The sequence below is a fragment of the Leishmania martiniquensis genome, chromosome 20, assembly GCF_017916325.1.
Source record: "Leishmania martiniquensis isolate LSCM1 chromosome 20, whole genome shotgun sequence".
Lineage (NCBI taxonomy): Eukaryota > Euglenozoa > Kinetoplastea > Trypanosomatida > Trypanosomatidae > Leishmania > Leishmania martiniquensis.
Genome location: NC_090155.1, coordinates 284841 through 300101, shown reverse-complemented (window position 1 = coordinate 300101; position 15261 = coordinate 284841). Strand labels below are relative to the sequence as shown.

At 61.1% G+C, this 15261-nt stretch overlaps 1 protein-coding gene across 1 annotated transcript; it reads right to left on the bottom strand.

The window, feature by feature from the left end:
• Nucleotides 1–639: 639 nt before the first annotated feature.
• Nucleotides 640–12324, bottom strand: LSCM1_06417 (uncharacterized protein; the record flags this gene model as incomplete). Its single annotated transcript, XM_067323847.1, has 1 exon — nt 640–12324. The coding sequence occupies one exon, from the start codon at nt 12322–12324 to the stop codon at nt 640–642; it is 11685 nt and encodes a 3894-aa protein (XP_067179161.1).
• Nucleotides 12325–15261: the final 2937 nt, after the last annotated feature.

Sequence of the window (15261 nt, the reverse complement as noted above, 5' to 3'; positions counted from 1 at the left end):
ACATGCCCTGCAGAGACGTAGAGTGGAGGGAGGGGGGGAACAGTATCCACGGCATCAACGTTTGAGAAGAAAAAAGAAGCCGCGAAGGAGGCCTCCATCATCAACTACGCGAAGAAATTGTTGAGATGCCGATGCGTGTATGCCGCCCATTAATGTTGCTCGCCGCCACGGCTGTATGGGAAGGTGACGCGGACAATGAAAGATTGACAGTCGCTTAGCATTCGGAGAAGCCTTCAAGGCGGACGCCAGGAACGAGACGGGGCGGCCGAGCAGATCGATCTCCAAGGGGCGGGAAGGGGGTAAAGTACCAGCAGCAGATGACATGGCACAGACACAGATAGTGCAATGGCAGGATGCAACACTCACCCCCCGTGACCTGCCGCGGGCGCTTATCGACAAGTCACAGCAGAAAAACGAAAGGCGCACGGCGCCAGCAAAACTTTCAGTCCCAACCCCTCTCCCCCAAACACCCATACACACACACAAGCAAACATACACGCGTGCGTGCATACACACAGCCGCATGCATCTTTGTTATGGACACTGTCGCTTCCCCATCAGACCGTGCTTCGAGTCCTCTGAAATGAAGATGGGGGAGGGGCACTTCGCGCGGGGCTACTGCTGGGCCCCATTAGTGCTCCTAATGCTCTCCCGGCACACAGTTGTCCTCTATCGCAATCTCTACGCTCTCATGCTCGCTAAGCTCCTCATTCTCTTCGTCGTCGTCGTAGTCTTCGTAAGCGGTGCTGTCATCACTGGAGAAGAGAAGGCCGCTGTCGTAGAGGCTGCTGTGGTTGCCATCGTCCCCCTCCTCTCCTTCCTCGCTCTCCTCGGAGCCGCAGTTGCCTCGGTTCCGTACCGCCGCACCCCGGCCATTATTGCCCCCAACGGTATTTTTCTCTATGCTACCACGGCCCCCGTTGGCGCGCATCGCGGCGTACTTGTTCAGCTTGTGGAGCATCTCCGCACGCCGCACGAGCCGCTCTGCTCGCTGGCTCGCTACAGCGCCTTCAAATATGTCAAACTGCAACAGCTCCTGCGCCGTCGGGCGGCTTTGCGGGTCGACATCGAGACAGCTCTTCACGAATTCGTACACGAGCGGGTTGCCGGAGAAGAGCGGCGACAAGTCTGGAGTTTCTGTCAGCTCCGTGAGATACTTAATGATCCCCATCCCCTGCGCGCACTCCACGTGTGCGAACGGCGGGCTGCCAGTGGCCATCTCCAGCGCGATGCAGCCCAACGACCAAATGTCGGCCTTGAAGTCATAGCCGAGACGCTGCTCCACGTCCGCGGTAAGCACCTCTGGCGCCATGTACTGCGGCGTTCCGACCATCGTGTAGAGGAGCTGATGCGGCGCCAAGTGCTTCGCGGTACCAAAGTCACCAATCTTGGTGCGGTTGCGCGTACCCAGGAGAAGGTTCGCCGTCTTGAGATCGCCGTGCACGTAACTCTGCTCGTGCACGTACGCAAGGCCGTGGCAGATGCACGAGAGGTGGTGCACAATCTCTGCGAAGGGTAGCGGCACCCCTGGCAGCTCCCGAATCTTGTCGCGCAGCGTGCCTCCGGGAGCCAGCTCCATGTAAAGGCGTAGCAGTGTATCGCTCTCCTTCTCGCAGTAAAAGTACTGAATGATGTTCTCGTGCGTCAGCGTCGTCATGGCCAAGATTTCCTGCACCACCTCATCGGCCAGCAGTCCGTCGTGCAGCCGCATGCGCTTCATCGCCATCTTGCCGCCTGTCAGTGTGTCCTCCACCTCGAACACGTCTCCAAAAGTGCCTTTGCCGATGCGTTTGCCTATCTTGTGGCGCTCGGCGGAGCTGTTCGTGAAGGTGCGGCGAATCAGCTCCAGCCGCTCCTCCTCATCCCGCATTTCGGTGACGAGCTGCTCTGCCTCCTGCATCGCAATGTGGACAAGGGCGCCGGAACCGACTTTGGGTAGCTCCACAACAGCATGCCGCTTCAGCAGCTTCTGCACGCGCCAGTCGCTGAAGTCAGACGCCATGACCACAAGCGCTAGTCGAGTAGAGAGGATGCGGATGTCGTCAAAGGGGTCGTCGCCCAGGAGCGACTCGTAGTCGTCTGACACGATGTCGATGTGGAGTGGATCGATCAGCAGAATGTCGGCGGTATTCATTTCCAGCTTGCGCCCCAGTTCGCGAAAGCTTGTGACCGGTACGACCGCGTGCTGCCGCGCCCAAAGAACACGGCAGAGCTGCTGCTGGTGCAGGCGGTTGTTGTCGGCGACGATCACGGTAAAGGTACGCGTGGCGCTGGACAGCGGTGCTGCTGCTCCGCCTCCGCTGCCGCCGTTCTCGTCATCCCTTCCGTCATCGGTGGAGCCAGGCACGACGAGCAGCGGCAGTTCCACTCGCACCACGTTGCCAGGGGCCTCGGGTCGTGTGAAGCCATACACGACACCGCCGAGATCGGCCAGTATTTTTTCGACCTGCTCGAGCTCTGCGCCACGACGCGCGCTGGCTGCAGTTAATGTGAGGCTCTTCCGGCTGACGTCAAGACCAGTGCCTGGCTCGCCCCCGCCACCGAGGCCCTCAAAGACTCGCTCGCTAGTGTGCGAGGTCGACTTGGGCGAGGTTGGCTTGTCGGCTGCCGTATCGTCAACAGAGGTGCTCTCTGACAACGCGTCGCCGTGCGTGCGCTCGCTTGCCCTTGTGTCGCGGTGTTGGAGGCAAGGTATGGTTGGCCCGTCGTCGCGAAGCTCGAAGCGGATGCGTCGCAGCGTGGCGGTGAGAGTGTTGGGGATGGGCGCGCTTGTGAAGCCGCGCACTCCAGTTCCGCTCGACGCCGTAGAGCCAGGCGCAGGCCCTGCCGCGACCGTGGTCGGTGAGCTGTCCACTACCCCACCCTGTGCGTGACCGCCGTTGCCGAGGTTGCTTTCGCTCACGAGGGTGATGAGAGGGGAGTCGTAGCGATGATCGGGGCGTGCTGTTTGAGTGCCGTGTGGCTGAGGAGGATGGCCGCGTGGCAAAGACCGTGACGGCGAGTAATCCACCTTGGCGGCCGCCTCAGGCAGAGGGCTAGCGGATGCAGGGGCAAGGGGGGTGGCGTCATTGGAGTTCGCAGCGGAGACAGGCGTGTAGATGACCGGGTAACTGGTCTTCGCCGGCGTGGGCGTCGGGGCCGCCATGTTTCGCTGCCCGTCGGCGGTGGGGCTGCCAGAGTGGATCTCTGACGGCACCGTAAATGACGTACTCGACGGGGCGAGAAGACCGACAGGACGACCTACGCCGCTGCTGCTCCCGCTCACACGGCCGGCAGGACTCCCGATGCTTAGCGGCACCTGATTTGTGTCCTGTGGCTCTACGACCGTCACCCGAAGCTCCGAGTGTGCAACGATCACGTTCCCATCGTCGTCCACATTGGGGCACTGCAACGCGTCGCTGAGCAGTAGCCGCAAGACAGCCAGGACCTGCGGAGCGTCCAGGAACACCTCCACCTTGGGCTCCACCAAGTCGATGTTGCAGTAGTACTCATGCTGCTGCTGCCGCGCAAACGCCATCGCTTCTACTGCGAAGCGGCGCAGCAGCGCCGGAACTCGCACCGGCCGCCACGACTGACTCACCACCTCCATGTTGAGGAGCGAGAACTTCGTGAATTGCTCCACCATGGACATGCACGCATCGAGGTTGCCACGTACCTGCAGCGCGTCCTCGGCCGTCAGCTGCCAGCCATGCGACTCGATCTGCGCCATGCGGCGTTGGAACTGGCGCAGCTGCGGCTTTAGAGACCCCTCCAGCCACTTGGCCACGTCCGCGGCGTACGTGTTCGCGGCCCGATACTTTCCCTCCCGGCCGATCAGCAGGAGCACCTCGGCCGTCTTGGCGTAGTTGGAGGGGATGACCGAGAGCGCCAGACCCACTTGGTAAAGGCCTGTATTCTGGCGAAACGGAAAGATGCGCTGCTCTTTCAGGCCGTGCAGACTGTACTGCTCCCACTTCCCGGCGTAGCGCGCGGCGACGGCGAGGGTGTCGCGCATGTGCTGCCGCCCGTCATCGGAGATGATGAAATCGAAAATACTCTTACCGATTGCCTCAAACGGCGCAAATCCGGTGACGCTCTGCGCGACGGAGTTCCACCGAATGATTGTACCATCCACCACGACGGCAATCATGATACTTTCATTGATGCTCATCGCCTCAGCACTGAAGCGGTAGAGGTTTCGGCTTCCGGAGAAGACGATCTCTCCACGCGTGCTGACGTGGCGCCGGCGACTGGTGGTGGTGGATGAGTGCTTGGTGAAGCTGGTACGCCAGCCAGTCGTGGTGTGACGCGCGGTGGCGCGCGAGTGACGGTTTCGGCTACCATCGCTGCTACTGTCTCGATCCCTCGCCCCATCCACGTCGCCCGTGGCCGCACTCGGCAGAGGGGTGAGGGACGATGCATCTTCTCCGGCACTCTTGGCGGCGACTTCAGCGGCGAAGGAGGGCCCTTCAGACACAGTTGGCGCTGCTAGATAGCGGGATGTGGAGGGCTCCATGCCGGTTGCGTCATTGCTGCCGACGATCACTTTTTCCGCCGACGGGCGAGCCATCGTTGGGTTAGGCTCCCGAGGCGTCGTGCGGAAGCGACAGTGACCAGGGTGCAGCCACCCGCTCCCTGTCTGCGAGTGGCGACTATCGTCATGTTCGCGTCCACTGTTGTGGGCGCGCGCTATGGAAGCCGGCGGTAATGTTCTAGGAGTGGTGCTGCCGCTACCATAGATCGCCGCGTTTGGGCCGTTGCTAGAGCCGCCCGCCCCACCGTTGATGCTGCCCATGAGGGGGGTCTGATAATGCCCCCGCGAAATACGGCGTGACAAAGCTGTGTGGTGCCCGAGCGGCCGTCCGACGCCTTTGCTCTCTCTGTTCTCTCCGACGGCGCCGCCGCGGGTTCGTGGGCCCGGCATCGCACCATCCGCATCTGTCACCGAGTGTCGAGGCAGCTGCTTCTGTGAGAGCCGGTGACGCCGGCGTGCCGCCGGGCCGACGTTCAGTCGAAACAGCATGCGCCGCATATCCTCCTTCAACTCCTCGGGCACAGTGAGCTCAAAGAAGTAGTAGTCGGGGTTGAGCAACATGCTCCGCTTCATCTCCTCAACCACGGAGCGGTTCATGATCGCCTCAAAGTGTAGACGACTGATGCGCGCTGCCTGCACGGGTGCCGTGGCGACGGCAGTGAAGAGGCCCTTACATTTGAACATGAATTCTGTCTCGCCGACCAGCTGCCCCTTTGAGCGCTCCACCACGAGCACGACTGCGTTACCGCTGCTAATAGTATTGCTGTTGTTGCCGCCACTTGCTATCGCGTCGTTGCCGCCCACTGCCCCTGCGCGTGTCACTGCTGCGCTCAAGAGGCAGGTCGTCGGCGTGCTCGCGGCATTGGCATGGATGGTGTTGTCGAGCAATGTGTTCGCCGACTGTTGCAGAGAGGCTGGCACGACCAGTGGCGAGGGCGGCTGGTTTCCATGGGCATCAAGCGAGCCTACTGACGATGTGAAGGGCAGAGGGGAGCCTTGCCAGCTTGACGCGCTGCAATCGTGCTGCCCTTTCCGTCTCCTTCTGCGAGTGTACAGACTGAGGGACTGCGGCGGCCCGTCAGCCACGCCCGGCTCTTCGAGGTGATCTCCACTCCTGCCCTGGCTACTCCCGTAAGGACGCTTTGCCGCGGGTGGCTGCAGCAGCTGTGGCGGGCGCTGCATAGCGGCACTGGCGCCAGGTGAAGGGGACAGCAAGCTCATCAGGGGGCTGCCTTTGGAGGCCTCGTCCAAGAATGGGGCGCCTTCTCCCGCGGACTCCGGCTGCGGAGCACTTGTTGTCGAGCTCGCCGCTGCCGCTGGGGACAACAGGACCGTTGCAGACGGTATCTGGAGAGTGACAGCCAGCGGCGTCAGCGAGGATGACCGGGAGACGTTATTGCCGTTGGGCGCGGTCCCGCATCGTGTCACGGAAGTCCCGGCGACAGTCGAAGCCGCCGCGGCCGAGGCGACGCTAGACATGAGCCCCTCGCTGAATGTCGAGCCGGCCAAATGGGAAAACGAATACGAGGTGGCGGTCATGTGGCGCACATCCTCCTGCGACGCCGCAGAGCGCTTTGACACCAGTAGATCACTTGTCTCGCCACTGATGCAGGACGGGGCCCGGTAAGCCATGCACACACTGCCAGACATGAGCAGGTACATCCACTCCACCGGTGCGCTTTGCTCCGTCAGCTTGGCACCTTGGCGCAGTCGACACACGCGGAAGGAGTCGGCCAGCCGCATCTTGATGTGCGGGGACAGTCCTTTGAAAAGGACACATTCGTTGACGTACTGAAGGAACATATACCTGCGAGCGTCCTTTTCATGGATGACGAGCTTCTGATAGTCCACTTTTTGGAGTGCGTAGAGTACCACGGTGGGTGTCGCGGCTGTCAAGGTGACGCGGCTGCGCTCCACGTGGTACGACATCTCCATTTCGCCGTAGAACTGCCCACGTGCCAGTGTGCGGGTTACTACTCCTTTACGCGAGATCGCCACCTTCCCGGAGACGATGAGAAGCAGCTGCCCTAGTGTGCTGTCGCCCTCGCACACCACGGTGGCACCGCGCTGCAGCTCCGTCCGCGTCATCGTGCGCACGAGTGCCTCCAGCTGCGTCTCATCCAAGGCGGCGAAGGCATCGTAGTGCGCCACGACCTCTCGAACCGCCTCCAGTTCCTCCGGTGCGACCTTGTCCTCTCGCGAAAAAAACGAGTTCATGGCAACCGCGACGGATGAGGTGACCAGCGGCGGCAGCAAGCGCGGCGCCGACCGCGTTGAGGCCTCGAGGGTGGAAGGGGGCCCCATCGCTGTTAGAGGTGTGTCCAAAAAAGCCCCGACCGTAGTCACCCCTACCGCTGCGATCGCTGGCGATGTTGTGGACACGGCCCCCAGAGACACCTCGGCGCTGCAGGTGGCGGGGCCGCTGTGTGTATGGGGCCATGACGCGGTATGCGGCGACGGAAGCGAGGCGTGATCGATGTCAGCACCGCTGCCTTGCACCACGCCCTGCAATGTGCAGTCATTGTGGCCATCCACCGCAGCAGTGTTTTGTCGCGCGTTGGCTGCCAAGGGGTCGCCGACGTATGACTCGTTCGGTGGCGGAGGGCTGCTGCACTCCTCGGTGGCATGCGCGCTGGCGAGGGGCGCAGTTGCCTCAATGCTACTCCCTGAGACGAGAGCCAGGTCGGCAGCCTTGTCCGCGATGCCGTTGCTGATGGCGTGCCCGCTCATGCAGCCTTCCTCGTTCATCTCTGTCCTATACAGCGCTGGCGCCGGCTGCGTGCCAGCGGCAGCAGCGAGAACCACCGCCATTCGCAAAGTAGCGCCGAGATCGACATCCTCGAACTCTGATTCCTCTTGGGCGCAGCGCGGATGCTGCGGGGGCAGAGGCAGTGACGGCGAGTCTGACGCGTTGCTTCCCCACCTCACCACCTCACTGCACTCCTCTGCGGGGGCAGCCAAGGTGTTGGCGACGCTACTCCCCAGTCCTTGGCGCCGTGGTCCCACTCGAGTGTTTGCCTTCAGATCTGAGTCAGAGGCTTGTGGGCATTCAAAGGTATCCAGAGGATGTCTTGAGGCGCTGGTGGCGCTGACATTGGACGCGGGCAGTGAGTGAGAGCGCTGCCTCCTTTGACAATCGCGCGAATATCCGTCAGCGCCTTGACTACCAGCGCCCTCGCCGCCTGAATTGGCGGCCAACTCGGTGGAGACGGGCAGTAGCAACTCCTCAAGCGGCGGTGAGCCGGAAGGCGTGCTGGATGACAGCAACAACGCCGACTTCACCGGCTGCACGTGCAGGTCAATCGGATGATCAGCCGCGTCGAGCAGGAGAGTCGGCTGAGGATCGACGCCGCGTAGTTGAAGGGGACAGTGGTGGGCATCGATGCTTGTGCTCTCGACGCCATCGTAGTTGGTGCCGCGCTTCTTCACCGGCGGCAACGCACTACTGTCCTCGTTTCCTCGCTGTCGGTGCATGCATTTTGGCGCCTCCGGTGAGACGGTCATGCTCGACTCTGTGGTCACAGCAGCCGCATCTGTGGCTCGGAATCGTTTGGCGGTGGTTCGGCTCCCCATATGAGCGGTGAGGCCCTGGTGGGAGGACGTGAGCTTCTCGTTGTTCTCTTCGCTGCTGTTGCCCTCCAGAACATCAGCCGCCGTGGCAGGACGTGCCGTGCTGTGCATTGGTGCCGCAAGCTCACCGGTATCGGTCCTCGGAGTTGCGGCAAGGTCTGATGGTGCAGCTGTGTCGGTGATTCGTCGCCCGTGCACAAAGGCCGCCATTGAGGCCAGGTTCCTGTCACTTACAGAGGACGGAGACACTGGTCTGCTGAGCGGGAGTAGTGGTATAGTGGTGCCGTCGCTGTGGCTGTGGTGCTGTGTTGCTTCGCTAGCTATCGACTGTTGCTCCTGCTGCGGCTGCCTCTGGTGCAATACGGCAGCGGGCGCGTCGCTGTCGGGTGGGTGTGGTAAGGAGGGCTGACGGCGTAGGTCCGACAGATCGGTGCCGGACGACTGCTTATAGAAGGAGAAGTTGCTCTTCTGTGAGTGCGATGGGGGCACATGTGGAAGAAAACTGTCACTGCCTCCGCCATGGACACCCAAAAGGGGCGAGCTCGCCTGCAACGAGCCGACGCGTGCGGTGCATGTCACGGTGTTTGTGAATCGTTCACCATGTGTGCTCTCTAGGCGTGTGGAAGAGGGCGCCCGAAGCATGCCACCGCTGGTGCTGTCGTAGGCGGCCCACCCTGTGACATCAGCGCGCGAGGAAAGTGACGGCCCGCTGCCAGCTACCTCCTCGTGCGTCGGTGGGAGTGAGCGGAGAACGCTTTGACTGAGTGCATCCCGCACCAACGCCTCCACGGAAGCAGACCCGGCTTTAGATACAGACTTCCACTGCCCATCCTCCGGCACTCGGCTCAGCCCACCGCCCACACCCGCGCCGTCCTCGTTGATGCCATTTGTTGCCACAGCTGGTGCCTGGCCACTCCCACTGGTGACAAGATGTGCGAAGCTCGGCACCCGGCCCGTCGGACTACGTTCGTGCCCTAAAGTCATCGACCACGGCCGCCCGGCGGTATGCAGCCCAACCAGCGGCGACGACCCGTCATCCGACAAGCCCAGACCACCAAGCGTCGTGTCCGTTACTGTGCTCGTCATGTTCAAGAGCCCGCGACTGCGGTTCGATGCGTCACCGATCGTGGCCATTACGCTGATCGATGCGCTCTCCGGTGTCCCTGCCGCGTCGCTGCTGCCACCGCTGCTGCTCAGCAGGCCCTCCAGAAACACAATAGCCGCGGCGTACTTGGCGGCTGGCAGCTGGTCCAGCAGTTTGCCGAGTCGACGCGCCGACTCCAACTTCATCGCAGCAGAGAGGGGCGAGGGGGCCGAGGCCAACGCCGCTGCCGGGCCCATGGTGTCTTTGGCGGGAAGGAGTGCCTCGTTTCGCGCGCTGTCGGTGCTGCCGTGCAGCCCTGCAGCCTGACAGAACGCCGACGGCGCCACGGCCTTGGCATCCGTGGCATCGTTATCCTGCACTGTCTTACGCTCCGACATGGGCGTGGATTCTCGAACAACAAAAGCAGAGCCGCTTGTTCGAACACCAGCGCCCGATCCAATGAGACCTGCTGTCAAGTTCGCATTCAACTTTGGGAAGCCAACCAGCTGCAGACTTGCCACGGCCTCTCCGTCTGCGACATCACCATCACCAACCCGCATGGGCAGATCAATCGGCGCGTGCGGTGTGATGAACGGCGACGGTGGTGACGAGCCTCCCGTAGTGGTGCCAGCTGCTGGGTCCGCGTAGCGACCCGCTGCGCTGGCCATGTATGCAGGACGCCGACCGAAGCTGCTGTTGGGCACACCTCGACGGCCAAAACTCGTGTTGGTCAGCCCCCCAGCACCCACGAAGTCCGAGAGCATTGGCGTGGGCAAGACGTTGAAGGTAGAGGACAGGGGCCGCATCGTATACGGAGGAAGGCCTGACGGTGATGCGACAGCTATCGAGGCGTGGGTCTGCGCCAGATGCCCACCCCCTCCCCCGCCCCCACCTACGCTGGCGGCGGCGGAGGGCTGAAGTACGCCAGCCCCACCGGTAGGTGCGGAAAGCGCAGACGGCGATGACGGTGCCGCCCCGGCTTCGCGGTAGTCAATTACCTCGTTCGTTGTCGCGTCCACACCAAGGATGGGAGCGAACATGGCAAAGCCGACGTCGCCGCCGTCGCCCGGATCGCTGTCCCCCTCCACTGCTGCTGCCACGCCGTCTGCTGTCTCCTCCTCTTCTTCGCCGGTCACACCCTTCGCGGGCTCGGATTTCCCGGCTATGGTGCTACTGCTGTGACGGTCCGCCTCTCGGACCTCATCTGCGTTGCGGTCGTTGCTCGCCAGCTCCTCCTCGACTGCGCCACGCTTCGCCGCCGAGTCTTCTGAGCAACTAGTCGGGGAGCCAACAGCCACAGGCCGAGGGCTTCCGCCGCTGGCGTGGCGAGCTTCATTGTGCACCTGCCCCGCCGCATCGGCCGTCACCACCGCAAGCCTGTTCTCATCACGCCTTTGCTGCTGTACAGCAGGGATGGGGTGTGCATGGGCGTTGCCGCCAAGGAGTCCCGCGGAGGAGGTGATCGTGGAGTCGCTCGCCTCCGAGGGCAAGGGTGTAAAGTCGCGCTGCAGCGGGCTCGCGAAAGCCCCTTCACCACCGGTCTGGCGATCACCGGCGTAGCTGTTGCTCTTGAGAAGGCCCGCTGGATCTGCTAGCACCGAAGCCGGAACGGGTGCTACGGCAGCCTCGGCGATGCGTGCACTGGCCACGCTCGTGCAAATCTCTTGCCCGCCGCGGGTTGTCTTATGCGGCGCTGGAGGCGTCTCCGTCGAGATGCTGGACTCGCCCTCCATGGGCTGCTTAGCAGGAGACGACGAAGGATCAACGTCGACAGAGGACGAGGAGCCGGCGATCGTTGTTCGGCGCGATCGCAGCTCCACCGGTGCCCACTCTACGCCATCGCTTCCAGGAGTATCAAGGGTGCTGCGGGAAGACGACGATGAGGGGGAGGAGGCCTCGGGGGTAGGAGGAAGGCTTCGCGGCGCAGCCATGGCTGTTCGTTTTCTCTCTTCGTTTCTCTGCCGCGATCTGCTCGAGGTACGCCGAGATGCTCTAGCGTCGCTGTGCTCACTGGCCTCTGCGGGGCGCGGGGCCAGCGCGGTCAGCAGCGACCCATAGCGAGACGAGCTGCCACTGGCGCTCACGTTTGCGCCGCGCCTCGGCGCCAATGCTTTGTGCTTCCGCGATCGCGCAACATTGCCAATGCGACGGGTGCCACATTGCTGCGAGGGCGCCAGAGCCGAAATGCTCTTCCGAGCTTTCCGCTGCTCTTGCCTATCCACAGCGTTCTGCTTTCGTGGGACTTGCTGGCTGTAGGTGCTGCTTGAGGGCCGAGAGAGACGCAGTGACAGGGTACTGCGGGACGCGCGCCCCACAGACGCAGCCCGACCGATGACTGTGTCAGCTTTGTTCTCTTGGCCATGGACGGCGGCTGCCGACGCTGCCTTTACGCTACCTTCTTCATCACCGGATATGTCGGTCCGGCACCGTTGGTGCGAATACCGCTCCGAGCGATGCTGGCGCCATGAGGCCTCCGCGGAACGTGACCTTGTGGCGCCTCTGCCACTCACCGAGCTGCCCATTGCTCGGCCGCTGTCCAGAAAGGCAACGCTGGCGCTGCTAGGTAGTTCTGTGGAACGTGTCAAGACGGGTGTGTCGCTCTGCAGCGCTTGACTTGCGACCTCGAGAACGCCGCTGCCACTTTCCATGCTACCGCCCTCGCCGATGGTGTTCTCATCATCTTCGTCTTCTTCGCTGACTAAGCGGTCAGCCAGCCAGTCACGAGCGAAAGCGCGCGGGTCAATCGGCTTTGCTGCCATGAGCGACAGCGAAAGCTGAGCGATGAGGGCTGGGATGTGGAACATATCGAGGTAAGCCTCGTCACTCAGCAATCGAGCGTTGACATTGCTGGCCCTCGACGACGCCGAGAATTGCGACACCGCGCGCGAAGAGGCGGCGGCCTTACCCTGTGGATATCGGCGGCGAGAGCGGTTTCGATGAAGTCCACCTGAGCCCGCGCCGGGGGACGCCGACAGCATGTTCGAGGAAGTTAGTGCTGGCGGTACAGCTCCCAAGTCACCGGTGTTCACTGAGTGCCATGAGGCGCGCTGTTTCTGACTCGACGAGCGACGGGGTGGTTGGCCCTCCAAGGGGGACCCACAGGTGGAGATCGAAGACGGATGGCCGCGCTGCTGCTCGAGGAGCTCACCAGGGGTCATCTTCGCTGCAGACGCCGAACAAGGGCTTGGCAGGAGTGGCGCGGCGGAGAACCTCTCCGATAGCACCGCCGTCTCGGCAGTAGGTAGCGGCGAATGCGCCCCTGTCGTGGCGACCGTGCGAGATGGCCCGCTCTTCCTTACATATGCCACCTCATCATCAGCGGCAGAAGACCCAGAAGCTGTGGCGCCAGAAGATGAGAATCGCACACTGCACTGCTGCTGTTGCTGAAGCTCAACTCGACGCGTGAAGATGTCGTCATCGCTGCTGCTGCTGCTCGAAGAAGAAACGTCCGACATGTTGCTTCTCCTTGAAAAAGGCTTAGATGCGCGCACACACCGCAACTCAGAGCAGCCCTAGCAAAAAAAAAACCAGTAGGGAGATGGCCCCAGAGAGCGCGGAGAAAATGGGAGGGATGCCGAGCTTCCCACCTGTGACGTTGTGCTCACCTTCTCTCCACCTCTTTTTGTTCTCAGCTCTCTCACCCGCGCCGGCCCTCGAATGGTCGATGCACTGAAACGGTTTTGGCACTTTTGATGACGGTGCCACTGGAGCGGAAACAGCAGCACCGAAAAAGAAAAAGGACGGCTTCTCTGGTCTGCCTTGCAGGGAAAGTGCCCAAGGAGGAGGAGGAGTTGGGGTGGTGTGCGTGTAGCGATGTGCGAGGCGCGGCAAAGTCGGCGTTGCACTTCTTTACCGTTGGGGGATGACGTTGGGTGTTGACTTCCTGAGCGCTTGAAGGGACCGTCAATGCCCACAAGCAACCCCGCAAGGCACGCCAAACAGAGAGAGAATAGGCGAGGAAATGGGCGAAATACAAACGGCAGAGATGAAGAAGACAAGAGCGAATAGGGCAGACACCGACGCAGGGGGAAGGAAAAAAAATATATATATATATTGCGATGACGTGCGTAAGCCCGTGTGATAGCGCGCTTGTGCAGGAAGGGTGGTGGTGGTGGTGGCCGAGGTGTACACCCACTGCGGGGAGGAAGGGAGGTAGGGGGCGGGGTAGGGGCCGCACAGCGAGAGTGACGAGGAAAAATAACGAGCAAATGAGGTCGGGGTAAAAGCAAAAACACAAAGGAGTCCGCCTTCAACAGAGAGAGACCAGGAGGAGCACTTCACTCACTCACTCTCTTTCCTTCTCCTGCCCTCTTAGCGTATGTGGGCGCCAGTAAAGTGAGGAAGAGACGAGCAGGGGCCGACAATGATTTTTGATTATGTGTTCTTCGTCACCTACGTGCTTGTGTGTGTGTGTATAAGCTGATGGGTGGCCCCCCTCTCGTTGCTGTCATCGCTGCATGCGCCTCTCACTGCAGATCTATCGCTTGGATAGCACCGCGGAGGGGGAAGAGGCAGGTCAGCCAGTCACCCAGCGAAACGGTGCGACACAAAGGAAACCAAACGACTGGTAAAAGGCGGCGAGAAGCCAATAACAGCAACAGCAGAGGCCGAATACGTCAGTCGCGGAACGGAAAGGGGGAGCGGGGCGGTGAGGGTGGACAAAATGGGGAAAAGCCAAAAGGCATGCCAACGTGTATTCCTGTCTCAGAGGTGTGCGCGCATACAGAGCCCTCCAGGGGGGACAAGTCCAAAGGAATGAGGAAAGAGGGACGCTTAGGGGAAGGGGGCTTGCAAGTGCGCGCGCGTGAGTGTAGGGATGGCGCACGCGGCACGTTCTGAATAAAGGAGGTGCGGGAAGATCAGCGGCGCCGAGAGAGAGACACACACACGCACATATATATATATGTGTAAATTTATATATAATCCCTGATGAAGACCGGTGACCGATGGCCACAGCAAAGAATGGCGACAGCGACAACTTCCACGGGGGAGAGGGGCAGTGAGAGAGGTGATGGTGGTGGTGGTGGAAAGAAAAGAACAAAGCTGAGGGCACTAGCACGAAGACGCGCACAGATAATGGCGGACACAGATGCCCTCACCTTCAGAGGCACGTAAAAGAGAGGGGAGTGTGGGGGAGGGGAGTGTGAAACAGAGAGTGCAAAGGAAGATGAAGGGCGATGGAGGTTCGCCGTCGACGGCCTACACACTCGCGCAGCTCCCCCCCCAAAAAGAAGCAAACACAACAAGTAAAGCGGTAAATAAAAAACTGAGAGAGAGAGAAACGTTTCAAAGGATGAATCAGAGGCGACACACGCACGCACACATACAGAGAGAGATAAGTGAGGCGCCCCACAAACACCAGCCAGAAGAGAAATGATTTGTGAGTGTGAGAGTGAGAGAGAGAGACGACACGACACGGCAGCGCCAAACCGAAATTCAGACAAAAAATTTACTGAAATCACGAAGACGACACTCAAAGCAGACGAAGAAGAAAGTCAGCGATCCCACGAACAGATAAAAATAAGAAGCGAAGCTGCTTCAGGAGATGGTGGCCAAGAGAAATGTAACGGGAGAGACGGTGCAGAGACAACAACACCGCACATACATAAAGGAGCGCTCACCAACTCGCTCACAGATGCCTCAGGTGCCTGCGTGTGTGCTCTTGCCTTTGCTTGCGGAAAGGCGGGGATAAAAAAATTTGTGTAGCTCAGCAAAGACGTTCGTGTGGCAAAGGACTGAGGGAGAAAGAGGAAGGAAGGCAGAGGAGACGGCGGGATGGAGAGGGAGGGAGGGGAGGAGGGGGCGGTGAACAGCTGAAAAGAACATCAATACAGGCCCACTTTGCCGCGCGCACAGCAGCTGGATCGATATATATATATAAGTTCGTGTGTGCGTGCGTGTGTGGTTGTCTCTCGCGCTCCCTGTGATGAGAACACAGGCAGAGCAGAGGTGAGAAGGCGAGTTGGATATACCAAGAGGTACAAAGCTTAACAACAGAGAAAAGAGACAGAGGTAAAACTAAGGCTGGAGATGCGGCGAGGCTGAGATGAGGTGATAAAGGGGGAGGGTGGGGCCGGGGAAGGGAAGAGCAGGTA